Source organism: Erithacus rubecula (genome assembly GCF_903797595.1).
Source record: "Erithacus rubecula genome assembly, chromosome: 14".
Taxonomy (NCBI): Eukaryota; Metazoa; Chordata; class Aves; order Passeriformes; family Muscicapidae; genus Erithacus; species Erithacus rubecula.
In genome coordinates, this window is record NC_136666.1 from 3,050,929 (window position 1) to 3,066,604 (window position 15,676).

At 49.0% G+C, this 15,676-nt stretch overlaps 2 protein-coding genes across 4 annotated transcripts in view; one reads left to right on the plus strand and one right to left on the minus strand.

Moving 5' to 3' along the window:
* Positions 1 to 15,676, plus strand: part of SNX22 (sorting nexin 22) — a 192,650-nt gene that overhangs the window by 105,713 nt on the left and 71,261 nt on the right. The window lies entirely within an intron of this gene.
* On the minus strand, positions 908 to 2,945 carry PCLAF (PCNA clamp associated factor). Its single transcript, XM_079317967.1, has 4 exons — positions 2,797 to 2,945; positions 2,612 to 2,689; positions 2,028 to 2,169; positions 908 to 1,011 (listed from the first exon to the last, which is right to left on the minus strand). Exons 1-4 carry the CDS (start codon positions 2,840 to 2,842, stop codon positions 954 to 956), a joined length of 324 nt encoding a protein of 107 aa, XP_079174093.1. The 5' UTR covers positions 2,843 to 2,945; the 3' UTR covers positions 908 to 953.

Sequence of the window (15,676 nt, forward strand, 5' to 3'; positions counted from 1 at the left end):
CCACCATGGGACCTGTCACTGTGATGGTGTTTTGTGTGATGGCAGGGCAAAGAAGCCTGTGGCTTGTTCAGATTTTTCTCCTTAATTTACATAATCTTTTAAAAATTTCTGTTAATGAGAAATCAATTGCTACTTCTCATTCAAACTTCAACTGCTTTTCTGTAACAACTCTCCTTTTTATCAATACACTCTTTAGGAAGAGCATTCACCACTTTCTCCACCAGGCTGACCTATGAGAGCTGCCACTAAACATTCTTAAATTTTAATCTCCTCCTAAACTGCCCTTTTCATCTGCTCAATGATACTCTGATATTTCAGGGAGCTTCTGAGGAAGAACAAAAGCAGAACCCCTGACATTAAGACCTATCACAAGGCCCCACTTGCTTTTTTCCTATGAATTAGCCCAAAAGTTATGTGGCAACACTGTAACAGCCACAATAAGTTTTTTGTAGTTTTAGCCACTTACTGCTCTCCCAGCTTTCAGAGTTCTGATCCTCTAGAACAACCATTTTGTTTTAAATAAACTTCACCTCTAATCAGAGCAAGTTCCAGCTGTACACACACCTCTCCAGTGTCTTTCCAAATTCAGTTTCCCATCTTTGGACAAAAAATTTTCATTAACACCTCTTACTACAAGACAACATAGGTGTGTGGTCATAAGGCTTCTGTTTATTAAAAAAAATGAGGATCTGCTTTTCAAAAACAGAACAACCATGATCATGCAAGTCAGAAGATGAAAGACAAAAGCTGCCCAACATGCTGGAGGAACTCAAGCAAACCAAGATAAAAAAAATAAACAAGTAGTTTACAATGAACAATAAGTGCCAAACAGTAAAAAATAATTAATTTCTCCAGTGTTCATGGCCATAAAAATTGTAAAAACCTATACAAATGCACAAAACCAGGCTCAAGTAGAAGGAGCATTTTAACATTAAAATCAAGGTCAGATCACATCAGTCTTCGTCCAAGCACTCTCCATCTTCAGCAGGATCCAGTGGCAGGGGCCGTGCTCTGTAAGGAGCATTATTTCAGAAGCATTAGCAGAAACCAGCTCTGGTTTGAAAGGCTAACCAAAACCTTTTTCCAAAGCCCAAGCCTCAGACAGCACCTTGAGGCACCAGGACTAACACAGGCTTCCTTTATCCTGAGTGCTCCAAGCCCAGATGCAGCTGTAGAAATATTCCTCCCAAACCAGAAAATTAACATTCCACACCAAGACATCCCTGGATGGTCCCTGCATGTCCTGGACCTCGAGGAACACAAGCAGGCTCCACACTTTCCTTTGGAAACTGCATAACTCCCATCTCACACATGAGTTTCCACCTAACTCACTGAACAAAAAGCTTGTGCAGTTGAATGAGTACAGTTCTGGCTTCTTCCAGAACACACTGGGAAGCTGCAAACTGTTCTGGATGGGGAAGCTCTGTGTTCTCTTCTCACTCAGCCCAACAAACTCCAAATTAAAGGGATGAAAGTTTTCCTGTACTACAGCAAGCATTTTCTGTTTCACCAACTGGTGGGATGCACTTAAAAGCTTTTGTCTGCTTGTTTGGGGCTGATTCTTATGGGCTCCCCCTGGCAGTTTGAAAATACCTATATTTGGTGGAAAAAAGGAGGTTCAACCCAAAATTCTCTATGGAAAACAGAGTGTCTGTAAGACAATATTTTATACTGCTGCCTTTTAGTCAGTAGTGCAGCCTACAGGTTAAACCCTGATGTTTCAACTTGGTAAAGCCATTCAATTCCTGGCACATATAACTCGTGAGCGTTCTCCTAAGCTTTTCCAAAGCTTCACTCTGGTAGCAAAGTTATGTGTGACCAGTGAGAAGTTGCCTCAACTACCAGTTACTCCACCCATTTTCAGGAACCTCGATGAAGTCCCTGAAAACTTTGCTAGATTTTGCTGAGAAAAATAATTTCAATGAGGACACAGAGGTCAGCAGTCACTTGCCCCTTCAAAACTAGAGTTTCACAGTCACGGAGCAAAAATAATCACAACTTAAGCCTCCCATTGCCCCAACACCTACTCCAGGCCGCTGGTCCCGGGCGTGGCTCCGTCGGGGACCCGGTTCTCCTTGGACGGGAGCTTCAGGAAGTCGCTGATGCCCCTTTGCCAGGCGGGCACCGGCCTCACACACACCCGGTTGAGCCGCACGGGGCGCCCGGCACCTTCGGGGAGTGCAGCGTCAGTGCGGAGCGGGAGGAAAAGAGAGAGGGAGGGAAAGAGAGGGGTGAAATGAAGGAAGGAGAGAGAGGAGGAAGGAAGAGAGAGGGAGGGAAGTAAAGAAGAAAAAAGAACGTAGTGAAGAAAGGAGAAAAAGAAGGAGGGAAGGAAGGAAGGAGGAAAAGAAGGAAGGGAGGGAGGGAGATGAAATTAAGGAAGGAGGGAAGGAGGAAGAAAGGAGAGGAGAAGAAAGAGAGAGGAAAGGAAGTAAAGAAGGAAGGGACGAAGGGCCTATCCGGGAAAAAAAGAGAGAGGAAAGTAAGTAAGGGAGGAAGGGCGTATCCGAGGAAAAAAGAGAGAGGAAAGTAAGTAAGGGAGGAAGGGCGTATCCGAGGAAAAAAGAGAGAGGAAAGTAAGTAAGGGAGGAAGGGCCTATCCCGCGCTCACCTCTCCTGTCGGGCAGCGGCGGCCCCGCGTAGGTGCTGCTGCAGCCCATCGCCTTCCGGGGAGCCCTGGCCACCAACACTGCGGAAACAAGGCCACAGCGAGCGGTCACACTGGGAACGCGGCTCAGCGCTGCCTCCCCTGTCCCGTCCCCTCCACTTCACTCCCCCATTCCCGCAGCCCCGCACCCTTGCGGAAGGCGCCGCCGCGCTGGTCCGCCTTGGTCCGCGCCATCCCTGCCTGGCCCTGCCCGCCCCACAGGCGGCCAATGGAGCCCGGCCCGCCCAGTCCAGCCCGCCCCACAGGCGGCCAATGGAGCCCGGCCCGCCCAGTCCAGCCCGCTCCACAGGCGGCCAATGGAGCCCGGCCCGCCCAGTCCAGCCCGCTCCACAGGCGGCCAATGGAGCCCTGCCCCGCCCGCTCCGCCCCACAGGCGGCCAATGGAGCCCGGCCCGCCCGCTCCGCCCCACAAGCGGCCAATGGAGCCCGGCCCGCCCCGCCCGCTCCGCCCCACAGGCGGCCAATGGAGCCCTGCCCCGCCCACCCCACAGGTGGCCAATGGAGCCCGGCCCGCCCCGCCCGCTCCGCCCCACAGGCGGCCAATGGAGCCCGGCCCGCTCCGCCCCACAGGCGGCCAATGGAGCCCGGCCCACTCCGCCCCGGGGCTATGTGGGAAAGCAAGTCCCTGTGAGGGGAGTGCAATTCGTGTAAAGTTATACAGGAATGTAGAATGAGCAATGTTTGTATGAATGAAATAATAAAGAAAACTCACAAAACAAAAAGAGGAGCACGGACGGAAAGGACACAGATTGCCTCATCACAGCAGTGTAACATCAACAAAAGCAAGGCAGCCCAGATTAACAATTAAATAGACACAACCTCGGAAACGGCTCCTTCAGGAACTGTCCAGGGAACACCCAAACCATGAGAGCCCGGCAAGCACCCACGAGTAAAATAACCAGAGCCATTGGGAAAATACATCTGAATGGCGATTAAAATAACCAGAGCCATCGGGAGAAGTACATCTGAATGCTGATTAAAATAACCAGAGCCATTGGGAAAGATACATCTCAATACCATCTTCCCGTAAACCAGAACCTGCCTTCGTCAGAATTCACCATCTCCCAGAATATGGTTTTGTCCAGCCCAACGCAGAGAAAGAAAACCACATGAATATGCAGAACGACGAAAGGAGACAAAGACCTCTGCTTCAGGCTAAAAAAAACTATAAAAACTGGGCTGACCAGGGCGGTTTTGTGAACATTGGGGGATCTGATGCGATAGAGATCAGAGCAGAGCGTGCTCACCCTGCGCCATCCCGGCTCGGCACTGTCCTTTTTTGATTGTGGCTACCGAGGACCGGCTGCAAAATAAATATCACTTATTTTGATCATATTGAATTCGGCTTGATCTCGTTTTTATCTATAACAGCAGTGAGGCGCTGACACGGGTTGCTCAGAACATCTGTGGCTGGTCTGTCTGTGGAAGTGTTCAAGCCCCGCTGATGGGCGCTTGGTGTGGAAGGTGTCCTGCCTGAACGGGTTTGGAATTGGGATGGGATTTAAGGGTCCTTCCAACCCAAACTATTCCCTGACTCTATTGAGAGGAATGGCGGGTTTGTCTTTACAATTTGTCTTTACGAGCTGCGGGTCTGCTGGTAGATAAAACCAGCCCTGAAAGAGAAAAGGTGCAATGGGAAGGATTCCACTGATTGATGAATGGGAAAAAAAAAATATTTACCTTTACAAACAAACTGTAGATTTGCTGATAAATGAAATCGGACATTGAAAGAAGCAATGGGGAAAACCGATGAATTCTATAAGATTTAAGAATTAAAAGGGAGAGTTGTACATTGGAGGGGAATCTCAGGTATCAGGTGTTCTGGGAGGTCTGTGCTTCTCAAGTATCTCAGCCCATGGGGAAAGAGAGAGGGAAATGCAGCCGGGAAATTGGGACAAAAAGGGAGGCTGCATCCTCCAAAATTTTGAGACACCCCAGGTGAATGCCTCATGACCTCTCCCTATTCGATTAAAACAGAAAGGACTGCTCTGTGTCATTTTTGGATATAAACCTCTGGTGTTGGTGGATTAGTTTTCCTGGCGCTACTAGCCGGTCCCGGAACGGTCGCTCCGCGGCTGCGTTCCCGGGGGGAAGGGAAGGGCAAGGGTGCGGCCGGTGCGGCGCCGTTTCCCGCCCCCCGCGGAAGATGGCGGCGCCCAGCGGGCTCCTGGCCTGGTGCGTCCAACACCTGCGCGGGGACTTCGGGCTGGACGTGGGCGAGGACGTGGTGAGGTGAGCGGGGTCGGGGCCGGGCGGGGCTCTCCTGCCCTCAGGTAGGGGCTCCTCGGTCCAGCACGGAGGAAGCACGGTGTGTCAGAGCAGCTGTCCGGGGTTGTCGCTTCGGTGGAGATTTGGGGAGGGGAAGGGGCGGGAGAGGGTGTGTGGGGTTGCAGAATCACAGCTGCTCTTAGCTGGGTGGGATCTTAATGTCATGTCCTGCCATTGTCTTACCACGACCTCCACAGAAACCTTATCCGAAACGGAAAGCCAAATGACACAGGTCAGACCTGGGAACATCCACCCCTCACCCATTTCTATCCTCCCCGGCCCCTGCAGGTACATCTTATCAATCACAAACGAGGATGAGATCCGGGAGTACGTTGTTGACCTCGTTCAGGGCACAGATGGGAAGAAGAGCTGGTTTGTGGAAGAACTGCTGAGTAGGTGGAGGAAATCTGCCCAGCTGCCCCCCGAGCCTCTCCCAGCCTATTGGAAAAAGGATGGTGAGTGGTGCAGAGCACTCTCAAACAAGCTTGGTTATTGTGGTTACAAACAATCCCATGCCATAAATCCCTGTGTGGACACTGGGACAGTTTAAAGCCCATTTCAGTCATGAAGTGCTGCTGGCACTGACCCAGCCTCTCCTGTGCTTGCTCCCACTGCAGAGGCTTCAGAAGTGCTGCGGGCTGGGGACCAGGGCAAGAAGGGGAAACGCAAAGGGAGGAACAAGCAGGAGACCCTGGCATATTCTGAGCCCAGTGCTCATGGGGAGGAGGTGAAAACCCCACTGGACCTGGCCAAGGTGAGTGGGGGAGGCTGGAAGTTACTGGGAAGGCTTGGAGCCTGGGGAAGGAGTGTGTCAGACACTGGTAAATGTGTGGTTGGAAAGGGGATATGAGTGTCTGGGATGCCCAGGTGGGCACTGCTGAGGCCACACCTCAAATCCTGGGGTCAGTTTTGGGACCCTCACAAAAAAAAAAACAAACAGTGAGATGCTGGAGTATTTCTAGAGGAGGGAGCAGAGCTGGAGCACCAGGAGTGGCTGAAGGAGCTGAGGGGGCTCAGCCTTGAGAAAAGGGGGCTCAGGGAGGATGTTCTGGCTCTCCACAACTCCTTGACTGGGGAACTGAGCTGGGTGGGGGTTGTCATCTGCTCCCAGGAAACAAGAGACAGGATGAGAAGAAATGGCCTCAAGCTGTGCCAAGAGAGTTGTAGGTTGGATATTAGGGAAAAAATGTTCATGGAAATGATGGTCAGATACTGGAATGCACTGTCTGGGATAGTGGTGGAGTCACCATCCCTGGAGGGATTAAAAAAACGTGGATGTGGCACGTGGGGAGGGAGGAAGGAGGAAGAGGGAAAAGGAGCGGGGGGGAGGGAGAGTTAATGATGGATCTGTGTGATCTTGGTGGGCTTTTCCAACCTAACCATTCCCATGTTTCTATGATATCCAGGCTGGGGAGAAAGATTATGTTTGTTTGTGTCTATAACTAGGAGTCAAATAATTATCAGGCTGCATCTATGCCAGCATGGATTTTTCTCCCCCAGAAAGCCTGAGAGGAGAGAGCAGGTGAAGGAAGTTGAGGCTGTAATTAGGAATAAAAGGGGTTTCTTTAAATCAGATGTGAGGATGGGGAATTTAAGCCACCAAGTGGTTAGAACATCCTTTTCTGCTGTGTTTAAACTATCCCAGTCACACTGATTAAAGCTTTAATTAGCAACTGAAATGCTTCAGAAAGAAACTGTGGAATAAGAACATAAAATCTGAGAAATGCTGCTATTCCTGAGTAAGGAGTGGAACTTGAATTCATGTTTTTGAATGGAACTTTTTGGAGCAGGGAGGCTGCAAAGGCTGAAAGTGTTTGCAAAAGTGTTTATAGGATAAAACACAACATTTTTGAACTAGTGGGTTGAAAGTGGACAGTGATGTTCCATTTCTTTGTAGTTACCTTTTAACTTAATTAAAATTTGTAAAAACAAGTGAGAAAGATCTGCCAAAGTCATTTTATCTTGGTGGCAGTGTTTGAATCTGGCAGTGGCACTAAAACCAGGTGGATTTTACTGGGAGAACTGGAAATGCTTCATCTGCTTGTCAGTAAACCAGATTGAAGCTCAGAGGTGAATCCTTAAATAACTGAGACCAGATGATAGAAGGGGGAGCAGAATTTATTTCACAGCTCAGTACTTGAACCCTCCTGCTGAGGTGGCTGTGCCAGGTGGGATTTGGGGAAGCTGCTGGGAGGTGACATGGCAGTGAATGCAGTGTCCCTGCTGCCACCACCAGCTGTGTCTGGGTACAGCTACAAACAGAGAGTCTAAATAATACTTGGGAATGAACTTGGGAGTAACTGAGCTGCCTTTTGGGTCTGTTAAACAGGCGTAAGGCTGTGCAAAGCACAGATAGCAGCTCTTGCTGCCCAAATCCCAACAGCTCCAGCTGGCATGGGGGGCAAACTTTGAGTGTATCCTGGTGCACTTGCTCTGTTTGGATTCCTTGGAGCTTTTCTGGCAGGACTGAGCTTGTCTTTCCCCTCAGCCTGGGTCTGGTCCAAGCTTCATTCCCCTGATACAGGATAACACTTGTCTGAGCCTCCCGCTCTGCCCCTGGGTCAGTGTTCACTCTCTGCTGCCAGTGCTGCACTGGGAGCACAATCTGTTGCTTTATCCTTCCCTTGCCAGGCCCAGGAGAGCAGCAGTGGAGCCAGCAGCATCTCCTCCAAGAAGAAGCCCAGGTTTGTCAGCCTGTACACGAGGGAGGGGCAGGACAGGCTGGCTGTGCTGATCCCGGGCCGGCACCCCTGCGAGTGCCTGGGCCAGAGGCACAACCTCGTCAACAACTGCCTGCAGTGCGGCCGCATCGTCTGCCTGCAGGAGGGCTCTGGGCCCTGCCTCTTCTGTGGGGCCCTGGTGAGTCACAGGGGGTCACTGCCCTCTTTGGGCCTGCAGGGCTTGGCTGGATTAGCCCTTTACATGGAGGCTCCTCTTGCAGACTTCTAAAGCAGGGAAGGAAAGACCCTTTACGTAATTTACATGGCTTTGGAGCTTGTCTGGTTTTTGACAGTTTCCTGTGTCCCAGCCCCATCCCAGGCACTGTCCTGATTTTCCTTCAGCTCTTGTACAATATGGATCCTTTGGAATACCTGATAACACCCAGATTAATTTCAAAGGGCGCCTTTTGGAGAAAAGGAATAAGTTATTGGTAGCAGAGAAAATTCTTCTTTGTGTGAGAGGAGAATATTGGTTGAGTAGAGCAAAATGTTTTGAAGCAGGTTGGTTGGTATTTTGAAAGATGAGTTTAACTCCCAGTGTCCAAGGAGGAGAGAAAAACTCTGAGTTAAGGGTTGTGGTTCTACCTGGGATGGTTCTGAGCTCATCTCTTGTTCTTGGAGCTCAGTCAGCAACATGTCCGCCCACAGAGCAGGGAGAGATCAAACTCTCCATTTCTCTTTTAGTAAATAACAAGCTTCCAGGGTCCTCCCCAGTGGGGAAATGAAGGAGTTGGGGATTGCCACTGCCACTTTAAACAGCCTGAACTGTTGGCCAGGACTCTAAAACTGGTCAAGCTGTGACATCCTTCCCATGTGATATCCTTCTCACACCTTCATTTCCTCCTTTTCCTTAGGTGTGCACTAAAGAAGAGCAGGACATTCTTCAGCGAGACTCCAACAAGAGCCATAAACTGCTGAAGAAGCTCATGGCAGGTCAGTAGCTGTTCCATACCTGGAATAGAATGAATACAAATTGTTTCTGTGCTTTATTTCCTTTGGACTTCACTGAGCCACTTGCTCTCATTGCTGCCCCTTGTCTGTGGTAGGCATTAAAGGGATGGATTGGAGTTGGTTCCCTGGATCCTTTTGCAAGCCCTAGGCAGCATTCCCAGGCTTCAGCAGAGGTGACAGTGGCCAGTGTCAAATGGCAGCGTGTGATGTCCTTTCCCTGAGCCCCAAGGCTGCTCATTTGCATTCCAGAATCAATCACATGAACTGGATCATTGTAGCTGTCCTTGAAAATTAGGATAAGTCTCCTGTGGAATGCGTGCTGGGGAAGATGAAGTGCTGCTGTCTGATTTGCTGGGCTTAGAGAGGTGGTGGTTAATATTTTCTAATGGCTCTTCTTGTCTCACACTTACCTTGGGAGCTAAAAATAGGAACAGAGCCAAATAAAGCAAGAGGAAATACTGCCCAGTGCCCCAGCAAAGAATTGTGCATTGTGGGGATGTTTGTCTGAGTTTAGCTGAACTACAGCTGAGGTTGTGGTGGTTTTGGCTGGAAAATACACTGCTGAAGAACTGGGGGAGTAGTTCCTCCAGATCTGGGCTTCTCCTTACAGCTGTGGAGATGGCAGGAGGATGGAAGTCCTTGAGAGCACCAGCCAGTCTGTTCTATCTTTCCAGTACAGGTGTACTTCAGGATCTCTTTTCTTGCCTGTTTCATCCCTTTTCCCACCTGCCCCTACCAGCTCTTGTTTTGTTATCCATGTAGGTAAAATCTGGAATGTGGTTTGCTGTTTGTCTTGGGAGTAAAAACTATGGGTCAGGGACCAAAGGGAAATAGAGGCAATTGTTTCCCTGAAATGAAGGCATTTCCCAGTGTGGTGAAATATACTGGTTTGGGTTCAAACCTTTTGTGGGTTTTTTTTTTTTTGGTTGTTCCCTGTTGGTTGGTTATTTGGGTTTGGGCCTGAGCCAGGAGGGGTAAGAAGGAAGAGCATTTGCTGGGAATAGATTTCTCCATCTCTGGAAACAGCTGGTTTGGGTAGTCTAGTGTGGTGTGTCAGAATAGGGTATTGTTTGTGGGAGGCACAAACAGCAGCAGAAGGCTCTGGGTCTTCCTGGAATCTGTCCTGGGCAAGAGACTCTTTGTGGGAGTCAACATGTGGGAAGGCTTTGACTTTTAGGAGGGGACTCCTAAAAGAGCTGGGGTTGTTGGTGAAGAAGAAAAGACTCCAGACCTTAGAGCCCCTCCCAGTGCCTAGAGGAGCTTAGGAAAAGGAGACAGAGGGACTACTTAAATGGGCAGATAGTGATAGGACAAGAAGGAATGGTTTTAAACTAAAAGATGAGAAATTTAGATTGGATATTGGGAAGAAATTCTTCTCTGTGAGGGTGGTGAGGCTCTGGCACAGGTTTTTTCCCAAGGAAGCTGTGGTTGTCCTATCCCTGGAAGTCTTCCAGGCCAGGTTGGGGTTTGGAGCACCCTGAGATAGTGGAAGGTGTCCTTGGTGTTCCACCATGGCAGGGAGTAAAATGAGATGAGCTTTAAGGTTCTTTTAAACCCAAACCATGATTCTATGGCCCAAGGCTCATGGTTGATTATGGGAGGAATTTTGACTGCAGGAATTGTTAGGGAAGGGTGAAGGAGAACCAAAGACCTTCTCCCTAAACTCTACCCAGGCACTATCACTGTGATATTTAAGTGATTCCTTCTCTTTGGAGGAAGGAGTCTGTGAAATGGGCTTGAGCAAAAATTGTGGCTGCAACCTCCCTAGAAAGATGCTGATCTTGCTGCAAGGCTGTATTTTTAGCTCCTGGCATGGTTTTTGGTTTAGGGGGCATTTTGCACCCAAATGGCTTTAACACACTGACCTACTGAGCTGTGGTTTGTTTTGTGTCTCAGGCTCTGAAAGTTCAGGGAATTTGGATGACATAAGCAAAGGCTTGCTGCCTCAGCAGGAAGCAAGGCTCAAATCAGGCCTGGAGATGGCTGTGAAGCACAAAGACAAGCTGTTGGAATTTGATAGGACAAGGTAAGATACTAGGTGGGAGACTGACATGAACAGCATAAATGACCTGGCAGGTGAGGTGCTTTTAGGATAAGCATTGGGAATTCCTCCTAAAACCCAGACTGCAGCCACAGACACCTTAACTATGGCATTTGGTGGGACACGAGTGAGTCTCTGGGATGGATCCTCTTTGGATATCATTGCTTTTTGTCCATGACAGTGTCCATGACAGTCCAGCTCTCCAGAGAGAGGGAAAGGAGCAGGTTGGAGGGTGGCTTTGGGACTCTGTCCTGGTGCCACTGTGCTCATTCTCTCTGGGGCTTTCCCAGCGTGCGTCGGACCCAAGTCATTGATGATGAGTCAGATTACTTTGCCACTGACTCCAACCAGTGGCTGTCCAAGCAGGAGAGGGAGGCTCTCCAGAAGAGGGAGCAGGAGCTGCGGGAGCTGCGCCACGCCTCTCGGCTCGCCAGGAAAATCACCATCGACTTCGCTGGCAGGCAGATCCTGGAGGAGGACAGCAGCATGGCTGAGTACCACAGCAAGTGAGTGAGGGCTGGCAGCATGCCCCAGAGCAAGGATGTGAAAATCCTTATGGAGAGTGGTCTGACATGCTTGGTGAAGCTGCCTGGGAAAGAGGTGTTGCAGAAGTCTCAACAGAGCAAATTCAGCTCAAATTCACACTGCGCTAGAGAGCGGTGACTGCTGAAATTGGAAATCAGACCAAGCAAGGAAATCTGAGGGGGGAATGGGGCAAAAAGTGCTTTGAGTTGGAGTGTGTGCAGAGAAGGGAGATGTTCCCAGGGGAAGCAGGGAATGTTCATCCTTCTCATTTGTGCTTGCAGACTGGATGAGACCATTGAGGCCTTGAGCTGTGGTGCACTGAGTGAGCCAGCCAGGAGCCCTGGCGCAAAGATGACAGCAAACTCTGGAGTTTTGGTGAATCCCCGTCTCCTCCAGCCTGCTCCTTTGGTCAGTGGGGCTTCAAAGGTTTATTCCAGAGTAGTGACTAATTTTTGGAGAGTTGAACTTTGTCAATTCCAGCATGTCTGTAGAACTGCAAAAGATCACAGGATGGTTTGAGTTGAAAGGGACTTTAAAGACCATCTCATCCCATCCCCTGCCGTGGGAAGGGGCATCTTTCAGTAGACCAGGTTGCCCTGTCCAACCTAGCCAAGAATACTTTCAGAGATGGGGAGACTTCTCTAGACAACCTGTTTCAGCATCTCACAACTCTCAGAGTAAAGAGTTTCTCCCTAATAGCTGATCTAACCCTGCCCTCTTCCAGTGGGAAGCCATTCCCCCTGTTTCCCCTTGTTTCTCACCCCCTCTTTCCTCCCCCCTGTCCCTCACTGGCCATCTCAGTTTGGGATAGAGAATGTTTGACAATGCCCTGCTCCCAGTGGGTTGGTTTACTGTAGTTTAAGCATCCTGCATCCTTTTCAGGAATGCAGAATAATTTCTGAGAGTCAACCTAAGGCCATGTCACCCTTTCAGCTCTATTTTATGAAGCCTTTTCTGCCAGATCCCCATTTTACAGGAATAAGGCTAATGAAAGAAAACTTCAAATAAGATTTGCATTTGATACACATTACTCCTGGAGAGATGCTAACCTATTCCCTGTTTCTTTTGAACACTCCCAAGTGGGTGGATCAAACTGGTTTGGTCCCACAAAGAAAACCTCTTCATTGTGTGGGTGCTGGAAGTGAGTGTGGCTCGGAGCGGAGCAGGCTGCGCATCCAAGACCGAGAGCTGCAGGAGATCTCTGATGATGGCTGGTGCCTCAGCCTGCACCAGCCTTGGGCTTCCTTGCTGGTGAGAGGATTGAAAAGGTGAAGTGCCCCAGGCAGCTCTTGCTCCACGGGGGAAGTGGGAAGTTGTGTTTCTCAGAGGATCTCTGCAGATCCACTGGCTCTGTGCAATGACTGATAGACAGTTCCAGGTGTGGAAGCTGTGCTTCCTTTTCCAGTGGGTTGATGGGTCAAGGAGCTGGAGAATCTTTTTTTTTTTTTTTGGGATGCTACCTAACCTGTAAGGGACAAGCTTCTTCAGAGTGGGTGAATGTAGAGAGAGGCTGAGATTTCACTACAATAGCTGGGGCATTCCTGTGTGGAATTTGAAATGCAAATAAGGTAATAACTTGAAATATGTTCTTCTGGGCTTTTGTTCAGCATAAAGAAGGCAACAGTGGCACCAAGCCTTGTTTAAAAGAAACCCAACACTTGCCACTACCTTCCTCATCTGGGCTGGAAATTGGGTTGCAAAAAGAAGCTGCTACTGTTAATACTGAACAAAGAATCTTCTTTAGCCTTTTCTTCCCTTCGCCACATTTCTCATTTTGGAGACCAAAGCTTTTTCACTTCCCAAGACAGAGATGCTGTAATCCTAATGTGCCTAGATTCTTGGGATTATCAGGGCAAAGCTTAGCAGCAGGAACTGTCTATGTTTGAATGAAAAATCTATCCATGTGAGTGATTTCTGCTGAAGTTTTAGTCCTACATTTCTCTCTGTTCCTTAGGGTGGAGGGCAGGACCTGGTACACATCTCATCGAGGGAGGTTATGGATTGCAGCTACTGCTAAAAAACCTTCCCCTCAGGAAATCTCTGAACTGGAGGCCACCTACAGAATGCTGCTCCAGAAAGGTGAACTCCTCTCCTTGGCTCTTGGAGTATATTGAGCCACATAATGAGTAATGTCAGAAATCCTCCCTGCTGAGCAGGGAAAGCTATATATAAGATTAAATTTCCAAGCCCTAGTCCTTCAAGGGGAAGATCCTGACCTGAAAAGGCACAAAAAAAGTGTTAAAATTGCTATATCTGTTCTTGTCCCTCAAAAAGAAGAGGTGTCTGGAGGAGAGGGAAGGGCACTTGGGGATTGGAAGATCCCTGCTGTGTGTGGGAATATGGGCTCCCTGAAGAGATGTTCTCTTTTGCTGCAGATGTGGAATTTCCAAGTGATTATCCCTCAGGATGCCTCCTGGGCTGTGTGGATGTGATTGATTGTTTATCACAAGAGCAATTTCAGGAGCAGGTGGGTACAGAAATGAACCTTTCCATGCTTGCATTAACCAGTGGGTTTTTAAAGTGGTGGAACTTGCTCTGGAGCAGACATTGAGTGGAAATTTTAGATTGTATTGAGAAGACATAAATCATTGCTGGGATTTATATGGCAGAGGCCTGGCAGCTCAGAACAGCATGGAAACATGGACAGCTCTGCTGCAGTGGTGGTGCTGTGCTGTGTGCTGGGGGGCCAGCAGCACTGACTGCCCTGGTGTAGGAGAGAGTGACTCGGCCTCTGTGGAGGGATCATGGTCTGCTGGATCTGCCTGGTGCTTCTTACAAGAGCTGGAGGCCACAGTGGCCTCACTGGCCTATCTGGTGAGTGTTGTGCCTTGTTTGGGGTTGAGTGACCTGGAGATGGAGCCAAGGAAGGAGGTGAGCTCTGTCCCACCAGGGAGGATGGACAGGAGAGCCACAGAACTACCTGTAGTGAAGCAAGGCTGGAATCAGGAATCTTTTCAGAAATCTCAACCCATAAAACTCCATGGGTGGTATGATGTGTGTCCAGATATGCTGAGAGCACTGGCCTTATGAGGCCACTTTTAGCTTGGGATGGTTATGGAAACAGAAGAGGACTCTCTGTAACCTGGGTTAGAACAGGAAGGAAAGATGGTCTGGATACTTCATCCAGTCAGCTTCACCTTGGTCTCTGGGAACCTCTAGAGAGATTGCTCTTGGAAGCCAGTTTTGGGCACTTGGAGGAAGAGTTCATCAGGAATAGCCATGTGGATTTACCTAAAAATAAACTCATGCTTGACTAACCTGATAACCTTCTTGGATCCAATAGATAGAGTGGAGATTATCTATTAACCTGCTGTCCTGGAGTAGGCATGAATCCCAGAGGAGTCATAACCAGTAGAAGTATTATTCCTCTTTGCATTGGTTAAACCACATCTGGAATACTTGGCTCACCATAAAATTGTTGATAAACTGGAGCAAACCCCAAGAGACCACAAGGGTGGTTAGGGGCTGGAGCCCTGTGAGGAAAGGCAGGAGGCAGATTTTCCACTTCCTGCAAGGAGATTATTGGCTCTGTGCTGACGTGCACATACACAGCAGGAGGGTCATAAATTGAAAGGGGAGGGTTCAGTTTGGATTAAGGAAATAAATTACCATAAGGATGGCCCACCAGTGGACATTGCCCAAGGGTTTGAAGAGTCTTCATCTGGGAGGGTTTTTAAGACCCAAGAGAACAAAGCCCTGAGCAGCTTCACCTGAATTCAGTGTTGGCCCTGCTTTGGTTGGGAGGTTGGACTAGAGACCTGAGTCTGGTGCTGTGACTGGCTCCATGCCCAAAATCTGGAGCAGGAGCTTTCCTTAGGGTGCATTTTATGGACTTAAAAACCTGCACTTAGCACCAAGCACAGCACGGCTGTTCCTGATCCCATTTCATCCCTGTTCACTGCCCCTTGTGCACATCAGGTTTGGTCTGCTGGGAATCACCAAGCCATGTAGGGCTTGATAGTGAACCATAACCATCTTGTAAGGTGGAATAGATGATTTCCTTGGGAAGAAATTCACCAGGATGATCTTGCTGTGAAGAGCTGGAGAGGCAGCATGAGTTGGGGCTGTTTTTCAGGAATTGCTCCTCTGACTTAAAACCCTGTGAGGTTTTTACCTGGGAGAGATGCCTGGAAGGATAGGGAGTGTATTTCTGATGAGCTTGTGTCTCTGAATCACAGGAGGAAGGCAGAGAAGTTAGAGTATGAGCAGCAGAGGGAGCTTTGGGTCTGGAATACCATGAAACCTACAGGACTATTTGGCTTTTATGGGAACAAACCTTGGGAGAGAGAGGAAGGGGCACTGAGGCCAGTGTAGGGATTTTCTTTTGTAACATCCACTAATTTGCAGTTTGGGCTTCAGTGGAGATTCCTGTCATCTCCTGCTGTTTGTAACAGTGGTGGAAAAATAGATCTTGGTCTCTTACAAGTACTTTTCTGTTTGTCACAATCTTTCCTCATCCTTTGTGGATGTGCTCTTCAGGCATTGGTAGAATGGCTGTGACAG

Excerpts from the sequence above, each read along its gene's own strand:
- PCLAF (XM_079317967.1), bottom strand. The coding sequence starts at position 2,842 with ATGGCGCGGACCAAGGCGGACCAGCGCGGCGGCGCCTTCCGCAAGG. Across the intron at positions 2,170-2,611 it reads GCCGCTGCCCGACAGGAGAG|GTGCCGGGCGCCCCGTGCGG; the intron begins GTGAGCGCGGGA and ends CACTCCCCGAAG. Across the intron at positions 1,012-2,027 it reads CCCGGGACCAGCGGCCTGGA|AGCACGGCCCCTGCCACTGG; the intron begins GTAGGTGTTGGG and ends TGCTCCTTACAG.